The sequence below is a fragment of the Branchiostoma floridae genome, chromosome 3 (assembly GCF_000003815.2).
Source record: "Branchiostoma floridae strain S238N-H82 chromosome 3, Bfl_VNyyK, whole genome shotgun sequence".
Taxonomy (NCBI): domain Eukaryota; kingdom Metazoa; phylum Chordata; class Leptocardii; order Amphioxiformes; family Branchiostomatidae; genus Branchiostoma; species Branchiostoma floridae.
Genome location: NC_049981.1, coordinates 28,619,826 through 28,639,434, shown reverse-complemented (window position 1 = coordinate 28,639,434; position 19,609 = coordinate 28,619,826). Strand labels below are relative to the sequence as shown.

The 19,609-nt window shown below is 41.7% G+C and overlaps 1 protein-coding gene and 3 long non-coding RNA genes across 4 annotated transcripts; 3 read left to right on the top strand and 1 right to left on the bottom strand.

Moving 5' to 3' along the window:
* The first annotated feature begins 3,659 nt into the window (after positions 1 to 3,659).
* On the top strand, positions 3,660 to 5,175 carry LOC118412389. Its single transcript, XR_004830763.1, has 3 exons — positions 3,660 to 3,781; positions 4,595 to 4,712; positions 5,128 to 5,175. It is a non-coding gene; the product is annotated as an uncharacterized LOC118412389 (long non-coding RNA).
* A 774-nt stretch (positions 5,176 to 5,949) lies between these two features.
* LOC118412390 lies at positions 5,950 to 7,618 on the top strand. Its single transcript, XR_004830764.1, has 3 exons — positions 5,950 to 6,160; positions 7,049 to 7,175; positions 7,570 to 7,618. It is a non-coding gene; the product is annotated as an uncharacterized LOC118412390 (long non-coding RNA).
* A 687-nt stretch (positions 7,619 to 8,305) lies between these two features.
* On the top strand, positions 8,306 to 19,422 carry LOC118412376 (plasminogen-like). The gene is made up of 8 exons (XM_035815208.1): positions 8,306 to 8,490; positions 8,849 to 8,975; positions 9,410 to 9,543; positions 10,021 to 10,109; positions 10,365 to 10,484; positions 10,831 to 10,979; positions 11,268 to 11,419; positions 19,163 to 19,422. The coding sequence occupies exons 1-8, from the start codon at positions 8,488 to 8,490 to the stop codon at positions 19,322 to 19,324; spliced, it is 936 nt and encodes a 311-aa protein (XP_035671101.1). The 5' UTR covers positions 8,306 to 8,487; the 3' UTR covers positions 19,325 to 19,422.
* LOC118412386 lies at positions 12,188 to 16,379 on the bottom strand. The gene is made up of 3 exons (XR_004830760.1): positions 16,144 to 16,379; positions 14,283 to 14,406; positions 12,188 to 12,702 (listed from the first exon to the last, which is right to left on the bottom strand). It is a non-coding gene; the product is annotated as an uncharacterized LOC118412386 (long non-coding RNA).
* Positions 19,423 to 19,609: the final 187 nt, after the last annotated feature.

Sequence of the window (19,609 nt, the reverse complement as noted above, 5' to 3'; positions counted from 1 at the left end):
CCGGCTATGGCGCCCGCCCATGAACGGGCGCTTGTACCCCACCAAAATGGCCATCTGTCAGGGTGGGCGGGTGGGTCGCTTAGGCTCCAAAGGCGTACGGAGAACCTGTAGACTGCAGTGATCTATTCCTCCGCTGTGCTTTATAGAGAGGGTGTGATGACGTCACCCATATCTCTCAACCAATAGCATCGCATGACAAATAGTTTCCTTTTCTCCATCATTTGTTTCCCGACTTTCTCAAGACAAGACGTGTTTCTAGACCCATCCTCTCATCTAGGTCATCGATAGAGACATCCTCCTTGGTATGTACCGGTTGCTTAAAATTGTTGCCTCATGTTTTGTGCGGTTAGATACAGGTACAGTTGATATAAAGTGTGATGTTGAGAGACGAACGTGTGTCTTTGTTCTGGAAGATGTGACAACAAGTACCTATTTTTTCATGGTGGCGTGGGGCGGGGGGCAATGTCGAAAAACGTTGTAGTTGTGGAAAGATTGAGGATAGTTGAAGAGGTAGCAAAACGTTTCGAACTGTCTTCTCGTAGGTGAACAGGAAGTATATCTTAAACTTTGTGTAATGTGCAGAGTGGTCATCGACAGGCATTTGCTGTAAAATGGTGATTTTATTAGATCCACAGTTAATAGTTGTAATCAAAAAATGGTGTCGGCATCATATAGTTCCTCCACGTTTGAAATGCTCGTTACTAATCTCGTCAAGCTGTGGTCAGCCCTCATTGCATACGTTTTCCAGCTTTCTTTTTATCTAACAACATCAAAGACATCACAATATTATAAGAACATCAAGACCCACTAAAAATCACACAATGAATAAAAGCAAAGGGAGGTAACAGTGGTGTAGGTGTAGTCTTATCGGGCCTGGTCATCTTTATTCAATATCTTCTGGCCATTAAATATTGACGTTAAGCCACACATAGAGGCCCGGGGTCCCCTTGAAATCTGTATATTTAGTTGCTGCTTTTTTGGAGGGGGGGGGGGGGGCGTGCTATAACCATTCACACCACCTCGACTAAAAACGTGAGACAATAGTCCGCCACTTGTTGTTCGCTATACGAAGGACAGAACTGTCCAAACAGCCATCTTAGTATTCCCACGGGAAGGTATAAGGTTCAGGCTACGTGATTGGCGAAATTTATCATGTGATAGGCAAAAGGACCCCAATCGCGTCATTTTCTTCATCATTCGTTTCTCGATTTTCTCCAAACAAAACGTGTTTCTGGACGCACATCTTTATTTGGTCACCAACAAAGACATCCCTCCTCGGTATGTACCGCGTTGCTTAAATGTGTCGTCCGATGTTTTAGATACTGTTCTGTTTAGTTGGATTGTTGTTATGGTTGATATAGCGGTTAATGTCGAAAAACGGACGCGTACGTGTGTTTGTTCTGGAAGTTGGGAGAACAACTCAACATTGTGACGGTTGTAAGGTATTCAAAGGTACACATAGCCAAGCAGAGATTATGTTAATGTTAAAAGTTAGTCAACTGCACAATTACTACTAGTATTTGGCAGCTGTTGGTAAGAGCAATGTGGAAAGAAAGCTTGTTTACCCGGCTACTTGTATTCATCTTACCATAAGGCTGCATACTTGAAGAGCGGGTATAACGTGTCGGTCTGTTTAGACGACAGTGGGAAACGAGACGACCCGGGATACATGAAATCTGTGTAGCTAGTTGCTGCTCTTCTGTCTCTAAATTAGTTAGAGTGTGAGGTTTATTGGCACAACTATCAATGGTCGAAAAGATGAAGCTGGCGCATTACGTACAAATTCTGAAGGTTGGTTACTGACTTCGTCAGGAAGTGGTCAACTCCCATTTCATAGTTTTTCTAGCCTTCTTGTTTTTACTTCAGTCTGCTTTAAGTAGGGCATGTAAAGGCCAGGGGTCACCATTGAAGCTATGATCCTGGTTGCTGCTTTTCTGGACCTGTTCAGAATGATATGGGTTTTGTCACTGTTAACAATGATGGTAGATATGGTGCTTCCACGTTTGAAACATCTTCATCGATTCCCCAAGACCTGATCAGTCTTTATTTCCGAAGTTATCTTCTGGCCATTTTGAAATTAAGCCACATGTAGAGGCCCGGGACCCCGTGAAACCTGTATATTTAGTTGCTGTTGAATGGTTATGAAACCGGATTAGTTTCATTTCATAACTATGCATTCCCATCATCTAGACTGAAAACGTGAGGCAATAACACGTGTACTGTTCGGCACTTGTTGATCGCTTCGAAGGATAGAACTGTCCAAACAGCCATCTCGGTATTCCCACGACAGGGTATATGGTTCAGGCTACGTGGTTGGTCAGGTTTATCACGTGATAGGCCGGAGGGCACAGCTTCATTTGCTTATCTACTTTCTGAGGGCAGGATCACCTTCGTCGCCTTGAAGTCAATGTAACTACTTGTTCTTTCTGATCCCTTTAGAGTCTGATGATTGAAGCCCACTATTGACTATTATCACCAAACTAGTATAACCACTTCTTGTTCTGCACCACACGCTTCTGAATATTGTTGCAAAATACAGTCTTATTGTTGCAGTCAAACGGTTTTGATTTGTTCGAGTTAGTATCCAATAGAAAAGGGAGTTGAACTTGAGCTTGCATGCTTTATCAAATATCTAAAACACAACATTGTTAATTTCATTTTGAGGAGGAATTCATATCATTAAGTTCTATTCTTCAAATGAAAATAAGATGGTTGTAAAAATATTATTTTGACAAACATTTTATACCAGTGATCCTATCAGGGCATTCTCGGTATGCATTCCAGTTTTCCTGACCCTTTTCTTCATGGTAAGAAAATTCGGACGAAACTCTGCATTGATTTGGTATCCATCTATCCACTATCAATAATTATCCGACAGTGTATCTACATGATATACCATAGACATAGTACAGGTATATAGAGGTATTTACCAGTTCCTATACTGAACGTACTGGACGGTACCCCCCAAAAGACATGGTCTGGTGGCACTTTTCTTGTGTCATCTGTACTTTAGCAGATAGTTCTGTGTACAGTATGTATTACACGTTTTCACGTGCTTAAGTCTGTATAGAACGGACTACTTTGTCAACCATCTTATTTCCACATAATGTGAAATCATCACTTCAAATAAAAAGTGTTATTTATGGGCATGACCATATAGTACAAAGTATCAAACGCTCACAGTGCTATTTCTCACTTGTATCCATCACCTGTTGTGGAATAACAGAGCGTTACCATGTGGCTGTTGTGTCTAGCAGCGTGTGTCCTAGCCGTCCATGGACAAACAGGTCAGTGATCATGACTTAAGTTTTTAATAGCAGTTGACAGGTTACATAGTTAAAAGAGTCGACTGTAGTACTGTAGCTATTTGAAGTGTACAAATATCTTAAATATATACATTTTAAAGTTTTTTTAGTATGTGCGCCATGTAGTTATCATTTTCATCATATCTCTTCTGCTATGAAACTTAACATATTTTAACTTCTAATGTATGTAACTTGTCAGCGTTCAGTTAGTAAGTTGGCCCAGATTCAAATTTGCTCCCAAGCTGAGTTTTTTCCTGGGTCCAAATTTCTTCCAAAATCAATCTCTACATATTTCATTGGGTCACGAGATCTTTCGATTTCTTTCTTCTTCTTTTTTTTTTACTGTTCCATCTCCAGACTGCTACACCGGTAACTCTGTGGACTACCGCGGAACGCTGGCCAAGACGCAGTCCGGAAAGACGTGTCAACGCTGGGGCTCCATGTACCCACACTTCCACATCAGATACACACCACTGGTACGTTATGTGCACTTACACTCTGAATATTGATATGGTTACGTAGACAGTGATTGCTTTTGTCCGTATCGTGTGCTTTAGTGACCAATAGTCAATGAAGGTTTGACAATGGCTAAAACAGACGACAAAATCAGTGGTCATGAAATGGCTCACAGCTGTCAAGAACCGAGAGGTCGCGGGTTCAAATCAGGCTGCCGTGTTACCGATCTTGTGCCCTTGGGAAAGGCACTTTACACGACTTTCCTCACTTTACTCGGGTAAAATTGAGTACATAGCTTCGGCTAAGGCCGTCCCTCGGATAGGACGTTAAATGGAGATCCCGGCCCGTGTCTGGGGAGAGCCATACCCCAGGCAATTACTGTCGTATTGAGGTCACCTGAGTGGCGCCGAATGGCAGCTCGCTCCAGACACTTGCGACAATCGTATTGAGGTCACCTGAGTGGCGCCGAATGGCAGCTCGCTCCAGACCCTTGCGATTTAGCCCCGCCTATTGTAAGCTCCTCACAATTCAGCCCCTGGCTGCAAAGAGTGAGTAGTCAGCCCACCCAATAACAATAACAATAACAATAAATCATGAAACGTTTTAAGACAGCGATAGGTGCCTGTTTTCACTAAGGACTGGAGGCCGCTAATATTGAACTTGCGGATACCTACAGAAAGATTCACCACATTCATGTCAGAACGTTATGTCATCGATGAGGAAAGGAGTACGTGGCCCTCTCCTACATCTACAGGTTATGGAAATTCTAACGGACGATACTCAGGGTAATGTAATAAGATTCTTATGATTGTTAGTCATCGTTCGTTTCTTAGTTCTACGATGTGGAGGAGAACTACTGCCGTAATCCTGATAAGGGCTCAGGAGGAGTGTGGTGTTACACAACTGACTCTGCTACCAGGTGGGAGTACTGCGACCTAAGGTCCGGATGTGGTAAGTTTAGCTCTACTTCGTTATTAAAAAAAACTTTTACTTACAGTCAAACAAACTTGGATTTGGCCATAACTCAAAGGACTGAGGAAAAGGGTCTGGGGAGACATTAGTGGCTGCTCAGGACAGGGGTTAATTGTGTGAAAACGAGGGCTGTACATGTGACGTGTCACTGGAGGTGGTTGCCCGGAATGGTTTGACTGTATTTTAGAATTCAATGCTGTCGACCTTGTTGGAGGGTTGTTCTTGGAAGTTGCCTGGTACTACCACCATCACATAAGCGTATACGTAGTTGTAACATGAAACGTATGAAGGTTTACAGCTCAAACTTTTTCAGTTTCAGCCAATTACTAGTATATCATGGCAACTGTGGCGTTGGGCGCGGGCACACCATTGAATTATATTTTCTTTCTTCCAGTCGGTGACCCCACCACCACCACCACCCATGCTCCCACCACCACCACCACCCATGCTCCCACCACCACCACCAGCCAGGCTCCCACCACCACCACCAGCCAGGCTCCCACCACCACCACCACCCATGCTCCCACCACCACCACCAGCCAGGCTCTCACCACCACCACCAGCCAGGCTCCCACCACCACCACCACTGGCGGTACGTGAGACGATAGCTGCTGTGTTTCATTTTCATCAGTTTGTAAACAAGTAATTGGCAAAGAATAACAATGTAGGTTTACAAGTCATCTATGGCACCTAACATACGAGGAGTTGTTCCATTAAGATACTAAGTTTACCATGTATGCCTCTGGTGCGTTCATTATACTGTAAGTACAGTACATATAGCTAAGTAAATGTGAGACCATTTGAAGAATGTTGTATTGTACTGGGCTGAAAGAGAAGTCTTAGCAATGCCTCGTTGACTGTGACAGTGTGAGATATCCAGTTGTTACCTTCCTTTTAGTTTTTTTTTTGTAATTGCGTGTGTCTGTAGTTTGTCCGAATCCAAATTTGTTCTTCATGCATGCATTATTTCAAAATATTGTATGTAAGTCCGAAATTGTACTGCCACATGCTAGGTCAGAGGTATTCTATTTGATATTATCATGTCATGTTCATATATCTGCCAACGTAGGCCAATTTATTTGCAATTCATTGCAAAAACGAGATAATGCTATATGATACTCGCTAGATTTTTTATACTGTTATATCATATTATATTAGTTGTTAGTTATTTGTATTAGTATATAGTTGTTCACATTGCCATACATTGTAACTGTTACAATTGTTGCGCAAGTTCTATGCTTAAAAATCTAGGCAGTTTTCAAACGAGCTTAGTCGCCATCTTGTAATGGACGTTGCTGTTCTAAACAATCCGGCCCAGGCTGTTACACCGGTAGCCCACTGGACTACCGCGGAACACAGGCCAAGACGCAGTCCGGGAAGACTGCTGGGACTCCCAGTACCCACACTCCCATGAATTCAATCCACTGGTACGTTACATCACCTAACACATTCAATGTAGATATGGTTACTTAGCCTTTATTCGTAGCTTGTGCTATAGTGAGCACTAGCCAATGAATGTTTGGCAATGACTGAAACAGGCGACAGAGTCTAAGTAATACAACAAATCAGTGACCATGAAATGGCTTGCAGCTGTCTAGAAATCATGCAACTTTATAACGTGGTGTAAAAAGGGTAATGATGAGTGTGTGTTTTCACTAAATATTGAAGGCCACTGACATTGAACTTGCGAAGACCTACAGAAAACTTCACCACTTTTATGTTAGAAAATCAGACTGCAACAGAACCGGCATCTCTGGAGAAATATTGAATGAATGAAGACCTTTATTGCACATTTTTGCCCCACTGGGCTAAGTACAGGTCACACGGTAAGAATCACATATATGTAACAATGGAAACAATCATACACATCTATATATGCAGATGTGCGTCTAATCTATTCTATGACATTCGGCTTCCTCTCGCTTCTAAAAACATTTGAAACAATAAAAAAAATATTGAAACATTTCGTCCTCTCCTACATGTACAGGCTATGGAGGTTCTAATGAATGGTTCTCAATGATAATGTAAGGCCCCCTTTCCACTAGACGGCGATCGCGCTGCGCTCTCACTGCGACCTAAATAGGATATGTATAATATTCACTTTTACACATGGTACATCATACAAAACGTAAAAGTGTGACTGGGAAGACAACAAAACACACAAGGTGTAAAAAGATTCGTTTCTTTTCTATAGAATTCGTTGATGCGATCTGTCCAATTTTAGGTCGCAGATTAGAGAGAGCACCGCGAGAGCGCCGTCCTAGTGGAAAGGGGGTATAATTAGGTTGTTATAGTTGATGTGGTTCGTTCCTTAGTACTTTCCCGAGTACGGTTTGGATGAGAACTACTGCCGTACCCCGGATGAGGACTCTGAAGGCACGTGGTGTTACACAACTGACTCCGCTACCAGGTGGGAATACTGCGACCTCACCTCAGGATGTGGTACGTTTAGCTCTTTTTGTTGGCCATTTTCGCATACAGTCAAATCTGTATTCAACAACCAATCAAGGGATTGAGAAAATGGTTCGTGCGGACATTAGCTATTGTGGCTGCTCAGGACAGATAGGGGTTAACTATTTAAAAACCGGGGTTGTTTCAATTTTTGCCCGAAAAGGTTTGACTGTATCTTAAAATTCAATGCTGTTCGCCCTGCTTGATGGTTGTCCTTGGAAGTTGCCTCAGGCTGGTAAGTTTTGATTTGAATCACAGAAACGTATACAGAGTTGTTACCTGGAACAAATACAGGTTTATAGCTATAACGTTTCTAAGTTCAGCCAATAATAGCATGTGGCGATGGGTGCCAACATACCATTGAAGTATATTTTCTTTCTTCCAGCCGGTGACAGCACCACCACTCAGGCCTCCACCACCACCACCACTGGCGGTACCGGTACATTTTTCATCAATTCGTAAACAAGTAGTTGGCAAGGAAAAACAATAGCTTATAAGTAATCTATTAGTTGTTGTTCCATTAAGATACTCTAAGTTTACCATGCATGCCTCTGATGCTTTCAGTATAATGTTGTACATATAGGCAACTAATGTGAGACCATTTGAAGAATGTTTTATTGTACCGTGCCGAAAGAGACGGTCGTAGCAATGCCTCGTTGACTGTGGCTAAAAGTGCGCTCCCACCGCACTTGTGTCAAGTTTGCGGGGTTCGAAAGATACTCAACGAATTTCAGAGATAAAGGACGAATTTTCTTTCTTTTTGTGTATTTTGTTGTCTTCTAGGTCATACTTTTACGTATGACGCAATATCTAAATTATAAAAAATCGGAGAAAATAACAAAACAATGACGCAGTGAACGAACCCCGCAGTGACAAAAGCTTGACACAAGTGAGGTGGGAACGCACCTTTAGTGTGAGATGTCCAGTTGTTACATTCATTTTAGCTCTTGCTGTTTGCATGTGTCCGAAGTTGGTCCGGGTCTAAATTTGTTCTTCAGGCATGCAGGAAATGAATGCATGTTACTGTTGATAAGATCAGGACCCGAGGATGGCATATACGTGTAAGATTATGTGGAATGATCATGATTGTGTTATATTTTGTGAATAAATTTACAAACAAAACTTTACGTATTTTGTAGAGGTATGGGATCCTTTGATTTCTTGTTATGACTGTTTTAAACCATCTCCAGGCTGTTACACCGGTAACCCCTTGGACTACCGTGGAATATTGGCCAAGACGCAGTCCGGAAAGACGTGTCAACGCTGGGACTCCCAGTACCCTCACTCCCATGAATACAACCCAATGGTACGTTATATTACATCAGCTAACATATTGAATAAGGTTACATATCCTTTATTCGTAGCCTGTGCTGAAGTGAGCCAATGAATGTTTGACAATGTCTAAAACAGATGACAAAGTTATAAGTACAACAAATAAGTGGCCACGAAATGGCTCACGACTGCCAAGAAATCATGCAACTTTATTATAACGTAGTGTAAAAATGGTAGCGATGGGCGCGTGTTTTCACAGACGGCAACAGAACCATTTCCGTTGAAAATAACCCATTGCCATCTTCTGTAGGCTATGGAAGATCTAACGGACGATACTCAAGGGCAATGCAATAAGGTTGCTATAGTTGCTGTTGTTGTTGTTCGTTCCTAAGGACTATCCCCAGTCTGGTTTGGAGGAGAACTACTGCCGTACCCCGGATGAGGACTCGGAAGGCACGTGGTGTTACACAACTGACTCTGCTACCAGGTGGGAATACTGCGACCTCAGCTCCGGATGTGGTAAGTTTAGCCCCTTTTCGTTGAAAAAAATCCAGTTTTGCATGCAGTCAAAGCTGGATTTAGCAACCACTCAAGGGACTGTGGAAACACGGTTTGTAAGGACAGTAGTGGTTGCTCAGGACAGGGTGGGATTAACTGTGTGAAAACGGAAGGGGTTCTTTTAATGTCGCTTGTGACTAGAGGTGGTTGTCTGTACGAGGTGGTTGTCCGAAAAGGTTTGACTTTATCTAAAATTCAATTCAATGTTTGGATTGTTGTACTTGGAAGTTGCTTGGTAAATTTTGATTTGAATCTCTAATTTCAGAAGCGTAGTTCTTATATGAAGTACATGAAAGGTTATAGCTTTAACTCTTCAAGTTTCAGCCAACCAACTACCACGGCGGCTGTGTAGCGTTAGATGAAGACAGCCTATTGAATCATTTCCTTACTTCCAGCCGGCGGCACCACTACCCCCACCACTGGCGGTACCGGTACCGGAGACGGTACCTGCGGTGTTCCCGCCATTTCTCCCAACCGCAACCGTATCGTGGGGGGTCAGGACGCCAAGCAGGGCAGCTGGCCATGGCAGGTAAATACAAATGCTCAGTACTTACCATTCAAAGTCAAAGTCAAAGTTCCTTTCCGCGCATGATGGCGCATAGGGCGGCGCCCATGTCCGTTTCAGTAGCCCTGGGCTACACAACTTTGTGCAATCACTACAGCAGGGGGCTAGTCAACTGGTAGTGGCGCGTGTTTAACTTCCATACTCCCGTAGGCTGAGTGCTAAGCAGAGAATGCAGCGTGTACCATTTTAAAAGTCTTTGCTATGACTCGGCCGGGGATCGAACTCACGACCTGCCCATTCAGCAAGTCCTTCAGAGTCAGGAAGTGGTCGCCTTGCTTTCCCCTGAGCAAACTCGCTAAAACGGAGAAATTATATCATTGAGCATAGAGACAGTTCGACTGTGTAGTTGTACCCGAAAAACTACAGCCATCTACTTCCCCCTAGAGTAGCACATATTTAAGCCTCTTGCAGCAATGAATTGTTTTTCATTTATTCTAACAGGTGTCGATGATTCGGCAAGGCAGCCATGTCTGTGGCGGTTCCATCATCGCACCCAACTGGATCGTTACTGCTGCTCACTGTGTTGACAGGTGGGTGGACCGGAAATCATTGTAATAAAGACAACATTAAGGTTTCTACTGAAAACCAATGTGCGGTATTATTTTATTTGTTTCTTAATACCTCGAAACTTAAGTTAAGAGGTGGCATAAACATATTAAGTTTTATAAACTTGAGTGCGTCACTACACTGTCTCTGATCCTTGGTTCTTGACATCCCTAAAATAATAATGAAACGCCTGAACAATTGTGCATCCGTATGCATTGTATGTATCTTGTCTCCTCCAGTGACCTTTCTCCCAGCCAATGGACGATCCGTGTGGGCAGCCACCGCCGCCAGAACACCGACTCCACCCAGCGGGACCACGCCGTCAGCAGGGTCATCATGCACGAGAGATACAGCATGAGGTACTGGTATGGCCATGATACTGTGGCGGTAGTTTAATAGCTGGGCAAAACTATTGTGTTATTCATGATATCAACAATTCACTGTGCAGATTGCTACTGAAATTCATCTCAACACAATTATTAAACTAGCAAAAATGTTTAGCTGCTCTGCTCAAGTTCAAATGATCAGTCACATGACCTTACGAACACGTGACTTTTGCAATTGTTTAAAGGTCACATGTACTTTGTCATGTTTGTAGTCCTACTACCGGAGCCTATACTATAGTTTAGACGGCGCTAAACAAAGGCGAAGAAACATTGCTATATTTTTCCGTTATTTTATGGATTGGTTCTTTTGCTATCACAGCCTTTCTGACGACAATGACAACGACATCGCCCTGATGAAGTTGTCCAGCAGCATCACGTTTGATGATTACGCCAGCCCTGTGTGCCTGCCAACAGTCGACGCACCCGACGGTGCCATGTGCTACACCACCGGGTGGGGATCCACGGGCGGTAAAAAAATTTCCCTGTCCTCTACAAAATGTTTCCTCCTTTTTACTCCCTCTTACTCTCCCTCTTTCTTTCTCCCTCTCTTTCTTTCCCCCCCCCTCTCTCTCTCTCTAATGTTCTGCATGTGTAAAAAATCTAATTACAGTCTCTCAAATTTGCTATTCAATGTTTTTTGTCGTAGGTATGCATCCGACATAGATCTACGTAAACGGTTTATAACTCCTTGATGACCGAAACTACGTATGCAAAAACATGTACTATTTCAAGTATCCTGCCACATATGTCCATTAGGGATATTCGGCCAGCTGCCCAACATCTTGCAGCAGGGTAAGGTGCCGGTGGTGAGCAGGTCCACTTGTAACAGTGGCAGCTACTACAATGGCGAGATTACCGACAACATGATCTGTGCTGGTTACACACAGGGAGGCATCGATTCCTGCCAGGTAACCAGGGAGTTTGTTGAGCTAAATTCAAATACGATTTTATGCTTTTACATTAGTCATTGTAAATGCAGTGAGATACCAGTTTCTTATATTACATGTGCTTCGCCAAAAGGTTATATGTGTACTTCTGTGATTACCAATTCCTGTATGTAGTTTCTAAGAGCACAAAACGAGCAATAAAGTCTTTCGTTCATTCATATGAATTTCGTTCGTTCATGACATGACGCTAAGTTTTAGAAATGTAGTTTTTGGCGACGCCTCAGGGGCGGAGGCATTCTTACAGTATTACGATCGCTTTGAAAATATTCCAAAAATTGCACGAATGCATTCCCTAGGGAATTGGTTTTGAGGTCTCCGTTGGCTTTTGGGTCTTTGGTCGGGACAGATAAGGTATTTGTTGGTTCATATCTGAAAGATTCATGTGCCATTTTGCTTCTTGCAGCGCACAAATACACTGTCTTGATGAATGTTTTGAATACGTTTTTCCTGCCTCTTGTTAGTGAAATAATATGTTGACATTACAGCTTTTAATATTTTGTTGCTGACAAGAAAGAACTAGTAACACTATTAAAACCTTAATGTTTCAAATCCTTTTTTGGGGTTCACAGGCTTGCAAACACAATGTTGCGAAATCTGATTTTGAATTTTGCGAAATCTGATTCGAAATGAAACTAAACTTTGAGATATTTGTATCAAGCAAAAAGGACGTGGCTATCCACATTAAGAGAAACTACTCGTTTGTCTTACAAAGGAGTAAGACAAACGATCCACACAATTGCATAATACCTTTATTTCATCAACATACATATTCAACTTATTTTACATCGGAAGGCATAAAACATATTGGATATAAAAACCTTGCAGAACAGGACCAGTAGTTATTGTGTTTTACAACAGTTGGATCTTGGTGATAGCCTGGGTACCATCCTATTTCTACCGGGGCTCCTTACACTCACTTCCCTATTTTTTAGGGATAGCGAGTGTAAGGAGCCCCGGTAGAATACGGATGATACTCAGGCTATCTTGGTGATACATTCAAGCACAAACATTATGTTTTGTAATACTGCTAATCTTGTATGATATTGTTTGCATGGCCAATGGCCATTAATTACAATTAGTACCAAGAAATTCCTTGAACTATAGACTGATTGTCAAGCATATATGCACTGGTTCCGGTTTTCTTGAGATCATAGATTGCGTTGATTTTAAGGTGATGCTGTCAATTCTACTGCCGTCCAAGTTCATCTCTTTCTTGTGACTGTTGTCGATGCGGTCATGTCGAGCTGAAAGAAACAATATATAACAGATTAGTTATAGGTTAATGCATATTGACAGACTCGATCACCTTCTCTCATGAAAAGATAATATGTCAAAATACATGAATCCCTATGTGTACATTTAGATGGTTTAGCTGTCAAATATCCTTTTTCACATAATGCCCCTGTATAGAAGGTCAGACTACTAGTATCAAATAGGTCGGTTTCTGGAGATTTGTAAATAAACTTTAAAAAACTTCAATTTTTTCCCGATGTACGGGCATGTTTACAGATGAGGTTGTCTGTTCTAACCTCTGATTGGTTGACCACAGATTACATGTGTTCTGATTGGCTGGTTGCAAACCCCACTCCCACCCCCGAACGGTTGGGCCTTATAGGTTTGGTCTGGTCTTCGATTCCCCCGATATTGGTGCATGGTCAAACTACTTGAGCCTTAACCCTATTCAGACCGGGCTTTTTTGGTCATCCCTGGACCGGGGGGGGGGGTTTGAGGCCCTCCACTTTGAAGTCCTATAACTCTAAAACGACGTGCCGTAGGGCCACCAATTTTTTTAGGACATGATATCGACATAATATCTGACAAGTATTTGACGTTTGACGTTACGTTGACGTAAGATGACGTAATAATGACGTCATCAATTTGATTATATTGGCCGGACCCATGAAAAAAGGGTATTCTCAGAAAACTTCAAGTTATTCTACAAAAAATGTAACAACAAGTGCGGATAACAGAATAATAATGTTTATTACGACTTGCGTTGCCAATAGCAACATCAATGACGTCAAAATGACGTCATAAAATGACGTCATACACATCTAAGATACCAGTTGGGCTCCGCCATATTATATCCACCACCTTGAATTTTTAAAAATACTTTTTTTGCAACAAATAATCACAAAGGGCAATGGAAATAGACTTAATTCATTCATTTAGATGGTTTTTGATGAAAAAATACCAGGTAATTATAAATTTTAAGGGATAATTAGCTCGTTATTCTTGATCTGGCCATACGGTCCGCCATCTTGGATTTTGGGCCGATGACGTCATCAAATTAGCATAATTTATGCATACATAATTATGAAAGATATGCTAGATAATATAAGATTTTATTCATGTAACAAAATAGCAGTAATATAGCAAATAAATGTGAAAAATACATTGTTAGAACCAAAAATAGTGATTTTTGGCAAAACAGCCTGTCAACAAACGGTTGCCATGGCAACACGAAAATATGGAAAATTTGTCAAACTTCGTGAAATTGTTGCCAACAATATTTTAGGAAAACTCACTAAATTTGGTGGCCCTAGCGTAAGCCGTTCTGGCGTTATAGGACATCAAAGTAGGCGCGGGCCTCAAAAGCCCCCCCCCCCGGTCTGAATAGGGTTAAAGGTCCGTTTTTTAACTAAACACCCAACCTTGAACTATTTACTCTACGACTATTTGAGCACTGACACTTAATAATCGATAAGAACAAGGAGTAAACTAGCCTGGATACAAGACCCCAGTCCGATCTCAAAAATATCTATCGTGTGGTATTTTTGTGATCGGGCTGGGGTTTGGTATCCAGGCCAGGAATAAAACAAACCTCGCTGTCCATGCCAACTGTTTGAAGTGCCTCCATCTGTGTAACTTTTCCTCATGATAAATTGTGGGGTCTGTTGAGTCATCCTACCATCATCACTCTTGTGTACCGATAGCAGTTGTAACTCCTAATGAGAAAAAAGCAGATGCTGAATCACTCTGAACTTCAGTTTTTCAGTAGTTTCATGCACTTGCATCCATTGGTTGTCCGGACTTTTGGGGATTACTATTGTGTGACCTCAGTAAGGAACCTTACATGTGCCTGTTATATATCCTATATATGTCCCGTTTCATCTTTGATACCCCCTTGTGCCGGCGATTGTGCGCCCATGGTACATATCTGGTGTAATAGTTTGTAGTTAAACTCTGCTAACATAGTGTCTTTACAGGTCTGTGTGCTTAACCATCTCCAGATATTTTCCCAAGTCAGGGTTTCAGTAGGAAATATGGATTGCCATTCTTTTACAGCATATTGGTTCTTTGACCTGTGCCAGCACTATTGTACTGTAAAACAATTTCCATGTGTTCTTGCTTTTGGTTTGTTTTGTTGTTTTACCATAGTAGGGAGGATATTCTCGGTACATTAATGAAGACATCAAGGCAAGAACTGTCATGGCTGATAGGAGTGATTGTTTATTCCAAGTTATTCGTGTAGGGAATCATGTCGTGTCTTAACCTTTCAGTTTGTAAAGTATACTTGTAAGCACATTGTGTTCCTATTGTTTTAGTAGGAACTGATAGAGTAATGGTATAATACAACAATCCCTGACCATACACACAGTTTGGACACATTGTTTTGTTAAGTTGTTGTGTTTCTGTAAAATGAAGCTATCTTTGAGCGAAAATTATAGATGATGCTTTTTATTTCACCAAACGTGAAACATCAACGTTTTGTCTCTCCCCCGTTCAAAACCGAGGAAATAACAATCACCGCTTTAGATGGTGGTACCCAGATATTCCAAAATGTAACGCAGGATCGACAGAATTCGAAGGAAATACTTTTTCTGTTAGGGAATTTTACGTGCGCACATTACAAAAGATAGGTGGGCAAATTTAATGCGAAGTAAATAAAGAAATTGTATAGTAAAGAAAACACATAAGAGAACAGAATATGTCAGTCCTGGATTCTTTACGCAGATGTTACACGAACCAAACTACTAACTTAGTGTGGTAACTATTGTACATTAACAAGGCGAAAACAACACACGGTTTAAAGTACACCCTCATTCTCCACCAATCGGTAATATTATTCAACATTAATATAAAGAAAAAAATGGGTATCGCTATTTAACGTTACATTCCTACATAGTCAGATCCAATACCGGACACAGAATTTAATGAAAGTTAACTCCTGAAAAGGGTCAGGGTCATGGCTGACCTTTGTTTCAGGAGGAATGAAAATGTCTTCTGTTTCAGGATTAACCATAGACATGGCATGAAGATCATTAATCACCAGATCATTACCGCACCCCACAGCTGGCCTGCAGGTGCGCTTGTGCTGGTTGCGCGGAGTTTAGCCACAGCTGCAGGCCAGCTGTGACAGGAGCAGGTTAGCGGAGAACAAAGGAAACAAAAGAAAAATTTTCCTTGCCGAAAAACGGATTTTACTCTCCTCAAATTCCTAGCTTGCACTTTACCATAGCATGGAAGAAATACAAAACAAACGGAGGGGCATGGCCTCTGTTGTTATCGGAACAAAAATAATTTGGAAGCAGAGAGTATGAGAACTGCAGAACATGAACTAAAATCTAGCATTGCACCCAGGCTATTTCCCAGTTCAAACTATTTAGAAACAACCACATGATGTGATAGTTTGGATGGGCACAGTAAATACATGTACATATATGAAAATTCTGCCCACTTACGTGTTTTGGTTTTCTTCATATCGGGCCTCAACATCGAGGGTGCCGGTGTCTTCCTCTGGAGGTGTGGGCCTCCCACCCTACCTCCACCCGCCCGGATAGCAAACTGACAATAGTTGACTGGTCTTGCGTCCAAAGCTTTGTTCCCAAATACAATTTGTTTGACATCATGACAGCATACTTGATTGGTCGACTTTCCGCCCTCCTGTAGACGGTTGGCTCCATTTACAGTTGACGTTGGTTGCGCCCTCTCGGCTAATGGTGATTGGTTCTGGCCTACTGTGTGACATCTAAATAAACTCCACCTGGGAGAAGCTGATAGCCCCTAGTCTTCCATCAATCTGTCTAATTAATGTTTCACTCATAGTATTGTCATCTGGATGCCAGATGCCGTGGCCATAAGAGAAACCTGGCCAAGCTCTATTTAGCTCCCTACCCCAGTTTTCCCCAGTTTAAAAACGTGCAAGTAAAGGACAACGTTTGAAAGCTGTTCCTAATATTCACCTTAAGCTTTGAACAACAATTGATGATCATTGATACACCCTTTTCGTAATTGGTTGAAAAAATTCTCTGTCTCGAGCATTTGTGTCCAGGAACCGGTGTCAGAATAACCTGGTAGGGTAGTTGTAAGACACAGATGTAACGTTAACTGCCCTCTTTTCCTCAATTTGGAAAACACGCTGGCTCTGTGCAGACAGAAAAAATAAACACTGTACTTTAAGACACAGACATCCCACATCAGAGACAAATAGTTTCCATAATAGGACAAAAATACTAACATGGAGATAAAGGAAAAACACATCGTCACACCGAAACCCAGCTATCACATTTACAGGGAATAACCCTCTCCCATAGCCGAAAAAGAAAACACAATCAAATGTGTGTGATTTTACCAACAATGACACTAGAGTATAACAGTTTTTGTTTGTATTAATTCACTGCCAAACCCGGATATATCCGGCACACACATATATATGCCCTGTGTGCTGCGCCAGGATTTATCTGGGATATAGCGTATTCCCCCGAAGTAGCAGCTTTGCGCGCGTGTAGCGCACAAACGCCAGAAGTTAAAACGTAAGGCCTTGTTCGGGGGTTTCTTTTTTTGTAGGTCAGTGGCCAACCCTGGCACTGATAGCATTTTATAGGGCTGAAAGCAGTTTATATAAACTATGATAAGTATTATATAGTATTATATAGTACATTACAGACGTTTGTACAAAACATACACTCCAGTGGACATTCAGAAATCATAATTGCAGTTCTTGATTCATGCCGTTCGAATTTGGTGGAGGTAGGTTGGTTCAGATGACGTCTTTTAGCGGTAGCACTTTCCATGCCTTTGGAATGGCATGGAAAGTTCTAGATGCATATGGCCGACGATTGTTCGCAAGAGGGTGCTACAAATAAGTCATGAATATATGGACACAGGATTGTAGACTGTAATATGTATTGAACTAAGGCCACAGCAAGTAAATTTTATGGATGACATCAGCGCGCGGGCCGCGCGCATTAATTTTCGCCTTTGAAAATTAAAAAAAAAAACAAGAAAATCAATATGTTTGTTTGTTTGTTTATCATTCTTCAATATGTCACAAATTGACAAATATGTAGAAAGCGTCTTGCAATTGCTTGTGTTTTATGGCATGCGTAGACAGTCTATAAGGTGTTCAATCGCATATGAATATTCAGTATAGTTTCTACCGGTGATAGTATGACAAACTTTTTTCAGGATTTGTTCCAGCCCAACAAAGATGCGGTTGGGTGTAACATACAGCTGTATGTAACATGCTAGAGTGTAACAAAACTTGCAGTGCGTTAACGTTTGCTCATCCTGCCACGTGGAAAAACGAAGTAGTCAGAAGGCAGTGATGTTTATGTTGTTTTTCTACTCAACAAACATAGTAACTGTAGTAGTGTTTTGTGAAGCTTCACTTCTTATGTGTAAACTATGATATTTATGTGGCTGCTTGGTACAAGTTAAGGTGAACCGATACCAGGGAATCACACTACATTCAGCTGTCATTGATCTAGGAAGCAATGTATTCTGAACAGGGCAAAGTTGCATCCCGGTTAAATCACTGCAAGGATTAGCCATTATCAACCTAAACCCACGAAGCATTACAGCCTGCAAAGATATGCATCACGAAATGTCAAGACCACACCAGGCAAGCATTATAGAAAAGTGTCATAAAAACAAATTGGAAACAGAAAATTAGCTGCCGTTTCTCTGCAGTAAACCTGAGATGTTCTGAAACCCTTCCACACAAAAAGTTAACATACTTCATTACTTGCCCTTGGTACTGAAGTCGTTTAATACAAAACACTAACATAACTGATATGTTAACATACCTGTCCCTGCTGTTAAATTTAGATTCCTTTCACACAAAATTTCACAAAGCGGTCCTTGGTGCTGAAATCCTCCCACACAAAAGTTAACATACTTGCCCTTGGTGCTGAATTCCTCACACAAGAAGACTGACATCTTTACATCCGACAGGGGCTACTACATCGACAGAGATATAGTCACTGATAGAAAGCGTCAGGAAATCGCTGTATCCTCATTTTTAATTAGAATTACAGGCCTACTATACTGAAGGTATCTCTGTCATAACATACAACTACATCCTAGATTCATAGGCGGCTGTAAGTCCCTAGAGTGATCCCATCGTAGCAACCATTCGTCGCCTGTGTTTTTTAAACACCATGCTTGTTCACATTGTTATGTGAAATATATCAAATCATTAATAATGTTTATATTGTGCAATAAAGGTCTTCATTCAGTATATTGTCTTGTGGATGACATATAAAACGTTACATAGTGGACCAAGAAGTTGATTGTAGATCCTGTTTTCTTTTTTCAACATCGTTCATTTACTATGTTTATATATGGTGTATATTGAGACCACATTCAAGGACGTTCACATGCATTTTCAGTTGTTAGAATAGTACTATCAGAAGGATGCTAATGAAGAGTGTGTCAATTTTTATTGAAATAACATATGTTTGTGTTCCCATTCCACAGGGTGACTCCGGTGGGCCTTTCGTTTGTGAGTACAGCGGACAGTGGACCCTGGACGGCGTCGTGTCCTGGGGAACCGGCTGCGCACAGGCCTACAAGCCTGGCGTCTACACACGTGTCACTAACTACATCTCCTGGATCAACGACAAGATGGCGACTAATTAGGCTCACATCCTTACAGAGCTTTCTCAGTCTCAGACATTGAGTACAAATAAGCTCTGAGTTGCCCGAGAAATAAATACCAGGAACGTAAGCACTGAATACTGTCTTAGTATGCGTCCGTGTTTTATTCTATATCGATAATGTTAGGCCACACTGACTCCAGTTTATGGATGACATACGCGCGCGCAGTGAGTTTTGCCTGTTCTAAAAAAGATGTGGCCACATGTCACCCAATAGCATCTCCGGTCAATCAGAATTTTATGCTTGCCAGGAAATCTGCTCTCCAGG